The sequence below is a fragment of the Acomys russatus genome, chromosome 5 (genome assembly GCF_903995435.1).
Source record: "Acomys russatus chromosome 5, mAcoRus1.1, whole genome shotgun sequence".
Taxonomy (NCBI): Eukaryota; Metazoa; Chordata; class Mammalia; order Rodentia; family Muridae; genus Acomys; species Acomys russatus.
Window position 1 is genome coordinate 441,889 of NC_067141.1, and position 13,054 is coordinate 454,942.

At 44.3% G+C, this 13,054-nt stretch overlaps 2 protein-coding genes across 7 annotated transcripts in view; one reads left to right on the forward strand and one right to left on the reverse strand.

Moving 5' to 3' along the window:
- Dcun1d3 (defective in cullin neddylation 1 domain containing 3) overlaps nt 1-7,988 on the reverse strand; it is a 41,736-nt gene extending 33,748 nt beyond the window's left edge. The window contains exon 1 of one of the 2 annotated variants that reach the window (XM_051145137.1): nt 7,815-7,988. The gene's annotated coding sequence lies outside the window, so the exon portion shown is untranslated. Of the gene's footprint in view, nt 1-7,505; nt 7,714-7,814 lie in introns of those variants that run through there. The other variant, XM_051145138.1, reaches the window with a different exon arrangement.
- A 12-nt stretch (nt 7,989-8,000) lies between these two features.
- Lyrm1 (LYR motif containing 1) overlaps nt 8,001-13,054 on the forward strand; it is a 105,392-nt gene continuing 100,338 nt past the window's right edge. The window contains exon 1 of one of the 5 annotated variants that reach the window (XM_051145141.1): nt 8,001-8,147. Coding sequence is in view for 1 of the 5 variants with exons in the window: in XM_051145139.1 (XP_051001096.1) it covers nt 8,397-8,489 (93 nt within the window). In the remaining 4 variants the exon portion in view is untranslated. Of the gene's footprint in view, nt 8,148-8,284; nt 8,496-13,054 lie in introns of those variants that run through there. The other 4 variants (XM_051145143.1, XM_051145139.1, XM_051145140.1 and 1 more) reach the window with 4 other exon arrangements.

The window sequence follows — 13,054 nt, forward strand, 5'->3', positions numbered from 1 at the left end:
ACAACAGAAAGAAAAAAATAATGGAAAAATATTCCAGCACCCATAAGCTGCCAATCACAAATGCCTACTCAATTATGACTGCATCCCTACACTCTTCCTGAAGCAGAAACATATGTTTTTGTTGCAGATCAGGTCCCCATCCACTCATGGTGAGTGATGATCCCTGGAGTCAGGCAATCAGGCTCCTAACTCTACTCTCCTAGTGAACGCTATTCCCTGGAGCTGGGCAACTTATGAGCTTTTTTTCCTTACCCACCTCAGTTACACTCATTATTATTAGCCTTTCCCAGCTGAAACACTGAAGACAAGTCTCTTCCCCCACTGTACTGTTTCCAAGAAACCAGCACTTACAACTCTGGCCACAAAAAGGCTTGTTATTTCACACACCTCAACTGAACAACTCCATGGATGTCTCTGAAGACCCTTTAGACTTCTTCGTAAGTTAGGAAACCCAAAGTAGAATTCTCCCAGGAGCATGAACTTTTCAGCAACAGTTTTGAGTAACTGACTAGAAAAGTGACTAGTTATTTTAAATAAAAACTGATTGACAGCCAGGAGCGGTGGCACACTCCTGTAATCCCAGCACTTGGGAGACCAAGACAGGCAGATCTCTGTGAGTTCCAGGCCAGCCTGGTCTACAATATGAGTCCAGGACAGCCGAGGCTACACAGAGAAATCCTGTCTCAAAAAAAAAAAAAAAAAAAAAAAAAAAAAAAAAAAAAAAAAAAAATTGATTTACAAAGACACAAGAATCATGAAAACACTCTTAAAAATGGATAGAGCATTCACTACATAACTCATCATTACTGGAAACACCACCATAGTTAGGAAAAATTGTCTCCCTAAAGGGCCCAAGAGTGTTATCTTATCTATCTGTGATCCTGCCTCCTAGTCCCAGGCTACTTGTCTCAGCATCTTATCTGAGGTGGTAGCCTGATTTTCTCTTACTGTTTAAACAGTTCCAGTGGACATAAAGCAAGTGCGAATAGGGAGGAGAGCGGTGTAGTTTCTGTGACAGGATTTCATATAGCCCAGGGTGGCCTCAAAAGCGCTATGTAGCTGAAGATGACCCTGAACTCCTAATCCTCCGCTGGAGGCAAGCACTGAGAATACAGAACTACAAGTGTGGGACACAAAGGCGGGTGGTGATGGTTTGGTTTTGTTTGAAAGAGCCATGCTATAAAGCTCTGCCTGCCCTGGTACTGGTTGGTCCAAGCTGGATTCAAACTTGTAGCAATCCTGCCTGCCTCAGCCTCCTAAATACAGGGATTACAAGTGTGTGACACTATGCTCAGCTAAAGCAATTGTTTAATTGAAGCCAAAATCGCTTTTTTAAAATGATAGCTTGTGTAACCACTGTGGTGATTCACACAAAACTGCTCAGTCAATAGGCATATTTGGACTTTCCTGTTCAGATTCTACAGCAGGCCTCTGGGGAAACAACTACATACATACTCAGCATTTTGCACAGCTATTATTAAATCATGCCCACAGTTGTCTTAAGATCTGAGAAGCAAGGCATGGTGACCCTATAGTCCCAACATCACTCAGGAAGAGGAGAGAAACGATCTTAAGTTTGAAGCCAGCTTTGGCTACATATGAATTCCCTGTCGCAGAAATCTGAACGAATTCTGGGTGCTAAAGTCTCCACTCCTACTGAAATGTAATGTGGTCACTTAAAAAAACACTCTGGAGGAACCTACAGCTTTCCCTATGAACACCCACAACCTCTGCTGCACTAGTGTCTCTCCTTCCATTATCAAATCACTGCTTCATATATGCCACATTAAAGAGAAAGAAGTAAGAATTGGTAAAATGAAGCATTAGGGAGCGAGGAACAAAATGCCCTCATCTCTGTCATAAGCATGCTACTACCTCAGTGGGGTTCCTAAAACCTTGGCTTAGAAAAAAGGGGCAGGGGTCATGGCTGTGACCAGGTGGTGCATGCTTTTTAATACCAGGACCCAGGAGGGAGGCAGATCCACGTGAGTACTAGGCCAAGCCAGGGCTGCTACACACACACACACACACACACACACACACACACACACACACACACACACTGCCCCCCACACACACAGCTAAGGTTTTGCAGGAGTCTGACTAGATTAAGTAGATCTAACTCCTTTCAATACAGTAAATGTTGTGACTACTAAAACGGGGCAGATCTGTCCAACGCACTGTCTCTTGCACTGATAGGCAGAAAGAGGAACAATGGTTACAAGAAGCCTGAGAATGAAGCCCTGACCTCTGTAGAATGCTATCAGAGATCTGTCAGTCACCAGAGCTCATCTAGATCTAAAGGTCTCGGTGACAGCATTATTTCCGGTTCCTAGGCCCTGAGGTTGAATGCTTAGGCAATGTATAGAAGGACAGGAGGGAAACACGAGGACCTCACCAAGTGATGTGCACAGCTGTGCAACTGGGTTCCTGAGCTACATCTCGGCCCCAAACCAACAATTCAACTCACAACTCAAAGACTTGGGCAGAAGTCATCATCCACATGTTCTAATGTAAGGTCCATTTGCATGTATCTTAAAGAATGGGCATTTTCCCTCTTTTAGCACTCCAAAGAACCAGTTTGCATCATTTTTTTGGTGTTATTCCCAACTCAAATCTCCTTTTTGGCCCCCAAAGAGATAAAATCTTTCCATTGCCCACAAAAACAGATACAAGAACTAGTGAAACTAGATTTGAACTAAAGGACACTAACTCAATCAACCTGGTCTGTTGTGGAAAGAGCTAAGAACACTGTTCCAACATTAGGAAGAACTGATCCTGGTACACTGGTATGAACATCTGTAAACAGATACAGAGAGTAATTGTAAGTTATAAAGAGTTAGGGAAACAGGAGTTACCACATAATTACCATTGTTTCAATCTGAGTTACTACTTCTTCACCTCAAAACAACTGGCAGCCAATGTACAATTAACTCCTTTCACTACAGAACACAGATCAAGACCATAGTAAAATAAGATTAACTTTAAGCCAGCTAACAAAATGCAAAAACAACCTACCCACAATTTCAAAGGCAAGTGGCACTAGTTGATTTTTAGGGTTTTCACCTTTCATTAGAATGTGTCCAAAATCCCCCCAAGCCTTAAGAAACAAACTGACTGGCACCTTAGGTCAAAAAGCCAACTCAGCTTCAAGACTCCAAATTTACTTAGATTTAGATTCATTTCCCAAACACAATCAGTGGTCAATGTAGGGCTTAAGGGCGTTTCCCTGTGTTCAAGTCCCTCCTCTCCCCACACACATTTCTGTAGAGGAAATGTTAATTCAGAACATGGCTGTTCTGGAAAGAGATCACATCCAAACACCTTCTAGGTCTGTGTGATCTGGCTGGAATACAAACACACCTTTAATCCAGGAGACAGAGGCAAACAGACCTGAGCTCAAGGCCAGCCTGGTATAGAGCAAGTATCAGGTAAAGAAAAGCTGAGGTCCAGGCATAGTGATACATGCCTTTAATCCCAAACAAAGGTAAAGTGAGTTTGTAGAAGAAAGCACCCAGGCTTTAAGGTAATTTGTGTTTACCAAACACCAAATGGTTCCTTGTAGAGGAATTTTAATCCAACACCATGGCTACTCTGGCTGGAATAAACAGATGCCTTTAATCCCAGGAGACAAAGGCAAGCAGATCTCTGAGTTCAAGGCCATCCTGGTATAGAACAAGTTTCAGGTGGTTCATGTGTAGTGGAACACACCCTTAATCCCAGCACTCAGGAGACAAGAGGCATGCAGACCTGAGTTCTAGTCAGTGCTGTTCAGTCAGCTGAGCCAGTGAGTTGAGAGGCAGTGCAGTGGAGTTCATAGAATTCAGAGGCAGTTTTTACCAAGAGAGTTGTACAAAGAGAGGTTGAAGAAAGAACAAACTAGATACTGGTGAACAGAGAACAAGCTAGACACCGGTGAAGAAAAAACAAGCCAGAGAATGTGAAGGAGCCAGAACATTAGAACAAATTGCTAGAGTTAGCTTGGGGCCAACCACAGCAATTCAGTCAAAGGCTGAGAGAGAAGTCAGACTGAATCAGTCAGCTTAGAGAGGCAGAACAGCTAAGTTGAACCAGCCAGCCAGAGTTCAGAATGAGCTAGAAAGGGTAAGCTTATTCAGCAGAACATCTCAGAGGCTGGAAACATCCTAGGCTTAGATTAGATTGTATGGAGGCTAGAAGCTTCAAGAGAAGGATTAAATCAGACAAATAAAAGTTACTTTTACAATGCCAGTCCTGGTGGCACATGCCTGTAATCCCAGCACTTGGGGAGGCAGAGACAGGTGGATCTCCCTGAGTTCAAGGCCAGCCTGGTCTACAAAGTGAGTCCAGGACAGCCAAGGCTACACAGAGAAACCCCGTCTCAAAAGAAAAAGAAAGGGAGAGGGAGGGGGGTGGGGGAGTGAGGGGAGAGAGAGAGAGAGAGAGAGAGAGGGAGGGAGAGAGGGGGGGAGTTACTTTTACAGTTCCACTTAACAGTTTAAGACTGGGTTTACTACAAACAGACTAAACAACATTTATGTCTCTCAACTGCCCAGCTCGAAAGACTGATTCACTCAAAAAATACTCTAGTCACTTTTTTTGTGAGGTTGAAAAGGAAGAGGAAACAACAACAAACAAACAAAAACTCTTTTCCATTTTAGCCTACTGTGAAGCAGCTCAAGATGGCCAAACCAAAGCAATGTCTTGTTAAGCCTCTCAAGTGAACAATCTGTCCAAGATAAGGTTAAACTGGAGATGAATGCCCCCAACTGCAGGCAAAAGTAGGTTACATCCCTGAGTTACATGCCAACCCAAAGAGGGTGACATAGTAGAAATGGGCCCCACAATAGTCTTTATCTAATGTAATCCACGGAGTGAACTTTTAGCACCAACCTACTTCTCAGTGGAATATTATTACTCATGAGGAGGCCAAGGCAAGAGCAGAACTATTGCAACACAGTTGCTGCCTCCCCACAAGACAAAACAAAAAACAAACAAAAAAACCACAGAAACCTAGATCTGGATGGTCACTTGTAGACCAATATATTATAACATATTATCACATGCCAATCCTTCAGACTTAAGTTCAAACAGAGATGCAAGATGTAAACATTAGGACACATTCAGAGTACTTATTAAGAAATTTTAAACAGCAGCATATACAGCATAATGTTTCATGGGAACAGGTGTGCCCTCAGTTGAACATACCGCTTATTTCTAAACACAAAGCCAGAATGGCCACTGCTGCACCTCCTCTACCACTCTAAGCTGGGCGAGCTGCTTTTGTTTCTAATTATAATGTCCAGTGGAACCTGCAAAAATTATGATAAAAGTTCGAGGAATGGCAATAGAGTTAGCCAAAAAGGAGTTTTCCTGTTTCTTCCTCCTCCTTATTCATATTGTCTACCAAATATGAGCCCCAGCTCCACTTTTCTGACCCCATTTCATTCAACCTTTTACTCACTGAACCTCCACCCCACCCCCGCTCTCTTCTCCCTAGTATCTAGAACTTGCCAAGCTCATTCCAGTGAGTTCCTGCACAAGCCGTTCCCTAACCCTCCAAGAGTCCTCCCTTCATCCTTGCATGGCTAGCTCCTTTTCATTAAAGTTCCTTTGACTATGTGTCACCTCAGGAAAGCCTCCCTGCACTGCATTCCAGTCCCACTCCTATCCTATCACTCATTCTCTTCAGCATTTAATCAAAATCAAATCAAAATCAAAGGCTCGTTGAGAGAGGACCTTTAGCTTGTGTTCACTTGGTACACTCATTGTCTGAAACACTGGCTAGTTCTTTGTTCCAGACAGGGTTTCTCTGTGTACCCTTGGCTGTCCTGGACTTACTTGGTAGACCAGGCTTGCCTCAAACTCACAGCAATCTGCCTGCCTCTGCCTCCCAGAGTGCTGGGATTAAAAAAGGCATGTGCCACCACGCCTGGCTCACTGGCTAGTTCTTAACAGCAGTCTTTATTGGATGGCTTAATTTTGGACTTTTCATTCAATGGGAAACTAGGTCCCAAATGAATTAAAGTGAGACTACTAGCAGTAGCTCTTTTGTTACGTTTCTGTAAACCATCTAAACACCATGGCTTGTACAATATAGGCATTTAGTATTCTGTTGTATCAGGCCCGAAGGCCCTGATAAATGAGATGACACCCTCTTCCCAGCATCAGAAGAACATCTGTTATGATAACCCTAGTGATACCAAACATGAAATTCGGATAAAGAGCAAAATGTGTGCACTTTCTAGTCAAAGGACCCCTAAAATTTAGCACTATTTCTTAAAGCAAAAAGTTTCTTAAAAGACGGTTCCATAAGCCAGGCATGGTAGTGCTCACCTTTTTTAATCCCAGCACCCTCCAGGCTGAGGCAGGTGGGTCTCTGTGAGTTCCAGGACAGCCAAGCCAAGGCTACACAGAGAAACCCTGTCTCAAGAGAAAAAAGAAAAGAAAGAAAGAAAGAAAGAAAGACAGTTTCATAATCAATAGAGCATTTCTTTCTTAAAACAAGAATCATTAACACTTCACACTTAAATCACTGACAGACTAGAAGAGGCACTACTTACTCGGTGTTTTCTGTTTTTAATTTGTTTTTTAAACAATATGAAGATATTTCCAATCAATTGTTCTTTCTCCAGACATTTCCATACCCATTATGAATTATTATTCTGCTAAAAACATAACTACACATCACACTGTCTCTTATAAGACCACCTATACACAAAGCATCACAGCATAAGTTGATTGTAAGCCACACCAATCAAGAGAGAAAAGAGCTATTGTCCAATTGTACAAACAAAAAAAAAGTAATATGGGGTTTTCTGCTCTCAGAAGTGCATCATGAAGTGTGGGTGGAGAGAAACACAGAAATCCAGAATTAGCCTAACATCAAATCATTTTTGGAAAGAGTTGACAACATGTAAATTCCTCACACATAAAGTATTTAGAGCGGAGAGACCTTGATTCCTGGGCTATGATGCCATATAATTCCTTGCAAGAGCCTTGGAATTGCAGTATTCATAAAAGAAAATGTTCGTTATAATCGGTAGCCAGACCGCGTTGTGAGGTACTCCCCAGTGTGACACAGACCATAACTGAAGTACTACAAAGCTTGCAGTTAGGAGCAGAGATACAAGCTGAACCCAAAATTCAAAAGAGGTAACCGAGGTATTAAGTGCCACAAAGGAGAGAGGGTGACCAGCACTGCCATTCAACCACAGAGAATTAAAGTAGAAACAGGGGTGTGTATGGGGGAAGATAAGAGGTGGAGCTGGAAACAACAATACATTTGTCACCCCGTCCCACTTCCTAAACAGGATATAGGCAAAGCCTCCAGTACCATTACCTCAGGCACAGATGGTTATCGTTTGTAGTAAAGGTACACACAGAAAGGCCTTCAGGTCTGAGCCCCCTTAATTACAGGGCTGTTAACGATTACAGAAAAGGATGGGGGTGGGGAGAAAAATCAGGGAGGGAGCTGAAGATTCACCCACCACCTCCCCTTTGGGCTCCTACCTCACGGCTCTTACCCGGGACTTTCACTTCAGAGTCTGCAGCCCCTCCTGGGGCATCTACGGCCCAGGTCCCCAGGCACGGGATTGAGGGGTGCTGGCGATGGACTGGCAGGGACAGTAGGTAAGTTTTCTGAGCCTTGAGCTTGACACGCCACAGGCTCCCGTCAGAGCCTCCTCTTCCAGAGGGACCAGTCCAGACAAGGCACTGAATTGCACTCCTCCCTTCCCACCACCACCCCTTTTCTCGAAGGAACCGAACTCCCGCCCCTTCATCTCTCAATGCTCCCCCCTTTTTCCTCAACACCCCCCCTACTCCAAACTCACAGCTGCTCCAGAGGTTCCTCCAGTCAAACCCTTTCTGGAAACGACGGCGGCCCGGCGGGTCCAAACCACCTATCATCCCCGCTTGCGTTTCCAGGTTTCCTACCCCCGCCGCCGCCGCCTTTTCTGCCACCGCGGCCGCCGCCTCCTCCTCATCTGCGGCCCACCGGCGGCGGCCGCCCTGAAGCTCCGCCCCCTCCATCGCCTCCTGCATCATCACTTCCGGTAACCCCGCCGGCCGCTGGCTTTAGGAGGGAGAGAATAGGAGAGGGGCGGAGACGGGAACGATAAGGGTGACGTCATGACGCACGCGAGGACGTCCGAAGCCGTCTCCAAGTAAGGGCAAGGAGGGGAGAGGCGGAGGGTGGGCTAGGCCATTTTCTTACTGGAAATGGGGGAAGGGGATAACGAAGCGGTGAAAGGGAAAGCAAGAAGAAAGGGAGATTAGCTCAGTTCTTGAGTGAGGCGGGGAGTGGGCTAGAGCTAGAAGTTTGAGGAGTTTGAGACGACCTCTGACCTGGGCCTCATGCTCCCAGAGCGGTCCGCTCGGTGGTTTGACCCAGCGTGGTCTACGGGACCTGCTGGATGGAGCCTGGTGTGGCCCGAAGCTCGGTAGAGCTCCTGGCACCGCCTCCTCCCAGCTGGCTGCTGTGGGTGGGGGAAGGCAGGACTGACACAGTGAGTGTAAGGATGGAGATGCCGGCTCCAGTCGCGGGGGGCTGGGGAAAGGGGTTGGCTTCCTTGGGGCAGGGATGAGGTGCCGGTGTGGGGGTTGCTAGGAGACGCGCCTGTGTGACCCCAGCCTCGTGGGGGCGGCTTGGTGTCATCGCTGCTGGCCTAGGGAGGCCTGCCTGAGGGAAGTGGCACGTGGGCGAGGTCTGGCATGGGACCCTTCAGACTTTTCGAACGTAAATGGAAAGCGACAGGGGCAGTTCTAAGAGGCTTGCCTTTAGAAAGGTCTCCCAAAGGAACCCGGATGTAGGAATGAGACTTCAGGTGACAGTGAAAGCTGGCTTCATTACCAAGATGAGCAAATGGGGGGGGGGGGGGGGGGAGCCCTAACTGAACTTTTCATTAATAAGCAAATGATTGCAGAAGATAGCAGCTGCCCCAGAGGCTGAATGCAGTGGTCAGAAGGCCTCTCCAGGTTTCAAAAGGAAGAGAGAACGAGAGAAGGAAGGAACTGTCTAGGTGGAGAAAAGTGCCAACGGGATAATGTTTTAAACAAAAGCCAGAAGAGACTGAAAGCTTTCTTGGTGTTGCAGAAAAAGTAAGAGTTTGGCTTCTGTATTACTTTCTGAAGTGTAGTGAGTGGCCAGACCTTATTTGCCTTTTTTTTTTTTTTTTTTTTTTTTTTTTTTAAATGCTGCCAGATAGAGAAGATAAAGTACTATTGCTAAGGCCATGGAAGAATTGACAGTAGTGTTGAAGACATATGCAAATTAGGAGAATTGGTTCATAATATATTTAGGAGCTTGAGCATGCTGGACTGACTGCTGAATCGGATATGAAATGTGTGGGAGACGGGGGAACCAAAGATGCCTCCCCTTGAGAAAACAGTTTGGGAAGGAACATCCTAAGCTTTCTTGAACGTATGTCAAAAGTCATTTTACAGCCCGAATGAAGATGTCGAGAAATGAGGTAGGCAAGTTGGAAGAAAAGTAATGGATGGAGATGGTAATAAATGTAGGGTCTATTCCTAGACCTTGGAATAGGTAGAAGATGAGGAAAGCGTCCGAATACCTTAGATCTCCTCACATTGAGACCACCCAGAAGAGTAGAAGCCATTAGGAAGCTCAACAAGAATAACATCTCAAAAATGAAGAGCCCCCTTAATATCCTTAAAAAATAGGATCCACCCTCACAATCAGAGTCACCCCTAGAAGTCCGGCTTAGATCACTTCCTGCTGTCTCTGCTGTCAGTGCTGTTGGGCTTGTACCCAAACAATCTCTGCATTGCCTGATTTCTTGATAAATGTTGGTTTACATGTTTCTTCTTTGTGTCTTACTGGCTCCTAATACAGAGAATTGCCCCTTGGGGTCCAATGCTTTTCATTTATCTGGATAGGAACACCTTATGCCAACCAAGCAATTCTTTTTTTGTTTGTTTAGTTTTTGGTTTTTTTTCTTTAGGTAGCCCTGGTTGTTGACCAGGCTAACCTCAAACTCAAGAGATCCACCTGCCTCTGCCTCCAGAGTGCTGGGATTAAAAGCATGCCACCACCACACCCAGCTCAGCCTTGGGATTCTTACAAAGGGAATTTTGTCCCAGATGCTACCACCTTTAGTGTGAATCTCAATGGAATGGATATCAGAAAGCCTGGGTTTCTTTCGTTCTCGGATCAGCCACTAAACAGTGGCCTTGGAAAAGGTCCTATTCTTCGAGCTGATAGGGTTGGCCTAGATTAAAAGTTGCAAGCTGGCAAGACAGATAATGCCTGCAAGTATATTGTTTAGCCCGCAGCATGATTTAAATTCTTCTAAAAATCTGCTTGCCAGCTTTTAAAAATTGAACATCAGAATCCAGATTTTTGGCTTTATTTAGAACATCGGACAGTCTGACACCACCAGTCTGAGGTTCCCAGAATTCCTACCCAGCTGAAGTTGAGGAGTTGTTTGCCCTCTGAGTGTGGCTTATGCCCCAAGGCCTAAGATGCCAGAAACACCTCTCCTCACTCCTACTCCAAAGTGACATTTGATTTATAATTGACCTGAGAACCTTGCTGTCCATATGTAGCTACTAGTCATATGTGACTAAGTTTAAATAACAGTTCCTTAGACACACATTCCAGATGCTCAGTAGCTGCTCGTGGCTCCACTCTGTTGTGTAGAACAGACATAAACAGTTCTTTTGTTCAGTGTCAGATTGAAGCCCTGAAAGACTTTTTTGTTTGTTTTGATTTTTATTGTCCGAGACAGGGTTTCTCTGTGTAACCTTGCCTGTCCTAGAATTTGCTGTGTAGATGCTGGCCTTGAACTGGGAAGGCTGGGGTTAAAGGTGTGGTGGGACACCACGCCCACTAACTTGAAATTTCCTAATCTAGTTTCTTAGAAGAATGTCACAAAGCAGGAATTTTGTATTTGGGCTCTATGACTTACCTACTTGAGGGTTGAAAATTCTGGCTGGAGAGTGGCGATTCCCTAGCATTGCCTTGTTCCCAGCTCCTCCCATATATCTCTCACGTAGCTGACTTGAGGTAACTGGTTTTGAACACTTCTGGCTAACCCTTGCCTTTGTTTCTTAAAATATGCTGCCATATTGGTATAATCCTAGCATTTAGGATGCTGAGGCAAGAGAATCCTCACAATTTTGAGGGCAGGCCTGTATACCAATGAGTTCCAGGCCAGTCAGGGTTCTAAAATAAAACCTTGTCTCAATAAACAACACTCTGGTGAGGAATAGTACACCCATGTGTTTTTAACTGAGGGACTTAGAATTTCTGTCTTGAATACATTGACTAGTTGATTGATATTCGTCTTGCACTGTTGTATCAGTCTCGTGAGCATTTAATATTGATGTGTGCCCCATTTGCTGTCATGATACACTGATGGCTCCCAACATAAAATTAATTTCAGCTTTTCAATGATGTGAAAATGACACATTCTCTAGAAATTGTACTTTGAATTTTAATCCTTTGCTGACCTGGAAATAGTCCAAATGTTGGTTAGGTGACCTGGAAATAGTCCAAATGTTGGTTAGGAGATGCCAGGCCCACTCCCAGTCAGCCATTAGGTGGAAAAACCAACACTTGGTGAGTGTAGTTGCATATACCTTTAATCCCAGAGGTAGGATGATTTCTTTGAGTACTCTTCAAAGTTTCAGGACAGCCAAAGCTACATAGTGAGACCCTGTCTCAAATAAATAAATGTACTGTGGTGATAGGTTGTGACGTTGGATGGATTAGCTGTGCTAAGTACATTTTCCATGTAAGATGTTTTTGGTTTAGGAGATATCACTAGCACTATCTGCAGGACAAGGAGCATCTGTGTAGGATGCAGGTTTGCCTCCTATTGCTCTGCTTTGGGTAATTACTTTAAAAATCTTTCTGGTGCTGGTATTCTGGATTTCCCCCTTGTTCCTTGTTCTGATGACTTCCCAGGTTTAAGCATCTAACCTAATTTCATTTTCCCTTTGATAAAAGTGTCATCTACCTCTTTCCCTGGGTCCATCTCTGATACACCATATTCTTGGGTTTTGTTTTTGGGTTTTGTTTTGTTTTGTTTTGCATTAAAAATACTGTTTCAGAATCACTGTGGTATGAAGCACAATGAATGAGCATATCCTGAGAATTGCACAACTGTGTGATATTACTTCCCTCTTCAGATTCTAATAACCGAAGCTAAATCTAGGACAGGAAATAGTCCATTGTGTCTGTGGTGTGTATGTAGAAGAAATCTAGGGACCAGGGACCTGTGGGGGCACAGACTTACTTGGAGATTGTTCAGTTGTTGTGACAATAAAATCATTCAGTGTCCCAGCCAGTGTCCAACAAAAAGAAAGGACTGTAATAGCTCTAGGAGAAAAGAGCAGCACTGATAAAGAGCTAGAATGAGATAAAGGAAGAGACAGAGGAAAGAAAGCCTAGTTGTGCCTTCAGTGTTGGCACCTATGTTATATTTCCAGTAAGAAGCAGGCATTGTGGTCTGAAGATAAGCACTGTCTCCAGCAGGGTTATTTACTCATACTGAAGAACAATAGCCCTTTGCTGTATGGGGATTATTAATGATCAGAGGGAAATAGCTTTAGGAAAATCCATTACTGCCACAAAGCAGCAAACTCACCAACAGGCTACACACTTTTCCACTCTCTGCAGACAAAGCTTACCATAGATAAAAGGCCTCACTACTCTCATTTCCTTCTATTCAGGTAACTCGTTCTTTTACTTTCTAGTGCTAAGTATTTTAAAGGAATAGCTCATGAATAAACCTTACAATTCTGAGAAATGTTCTGTGATGATCTATTACATTTTAAGAGCCTGAGGCACAAGTAAAACTTGGTAGTACAAACCTATCATCCCAGCTGCTCTTGAGGATCAAAAGTTCAAGGCCCTTCTTTGGTTATAGAGCAAGTTCAAAGCCACTTTAAGCAAATCAGTGAGACTCTATCTCAAAATAAAAAGTAAAAGGACAACTGGGGGTATAGTTCAGTATTGAAATGTGTGCCTTCCTTAACAATCCCTCCTGCTGCCAAAGAAGAAACTCTTTTTCACTTTAAGACCATAAGGTGCCAGGCGTGGTGGTGC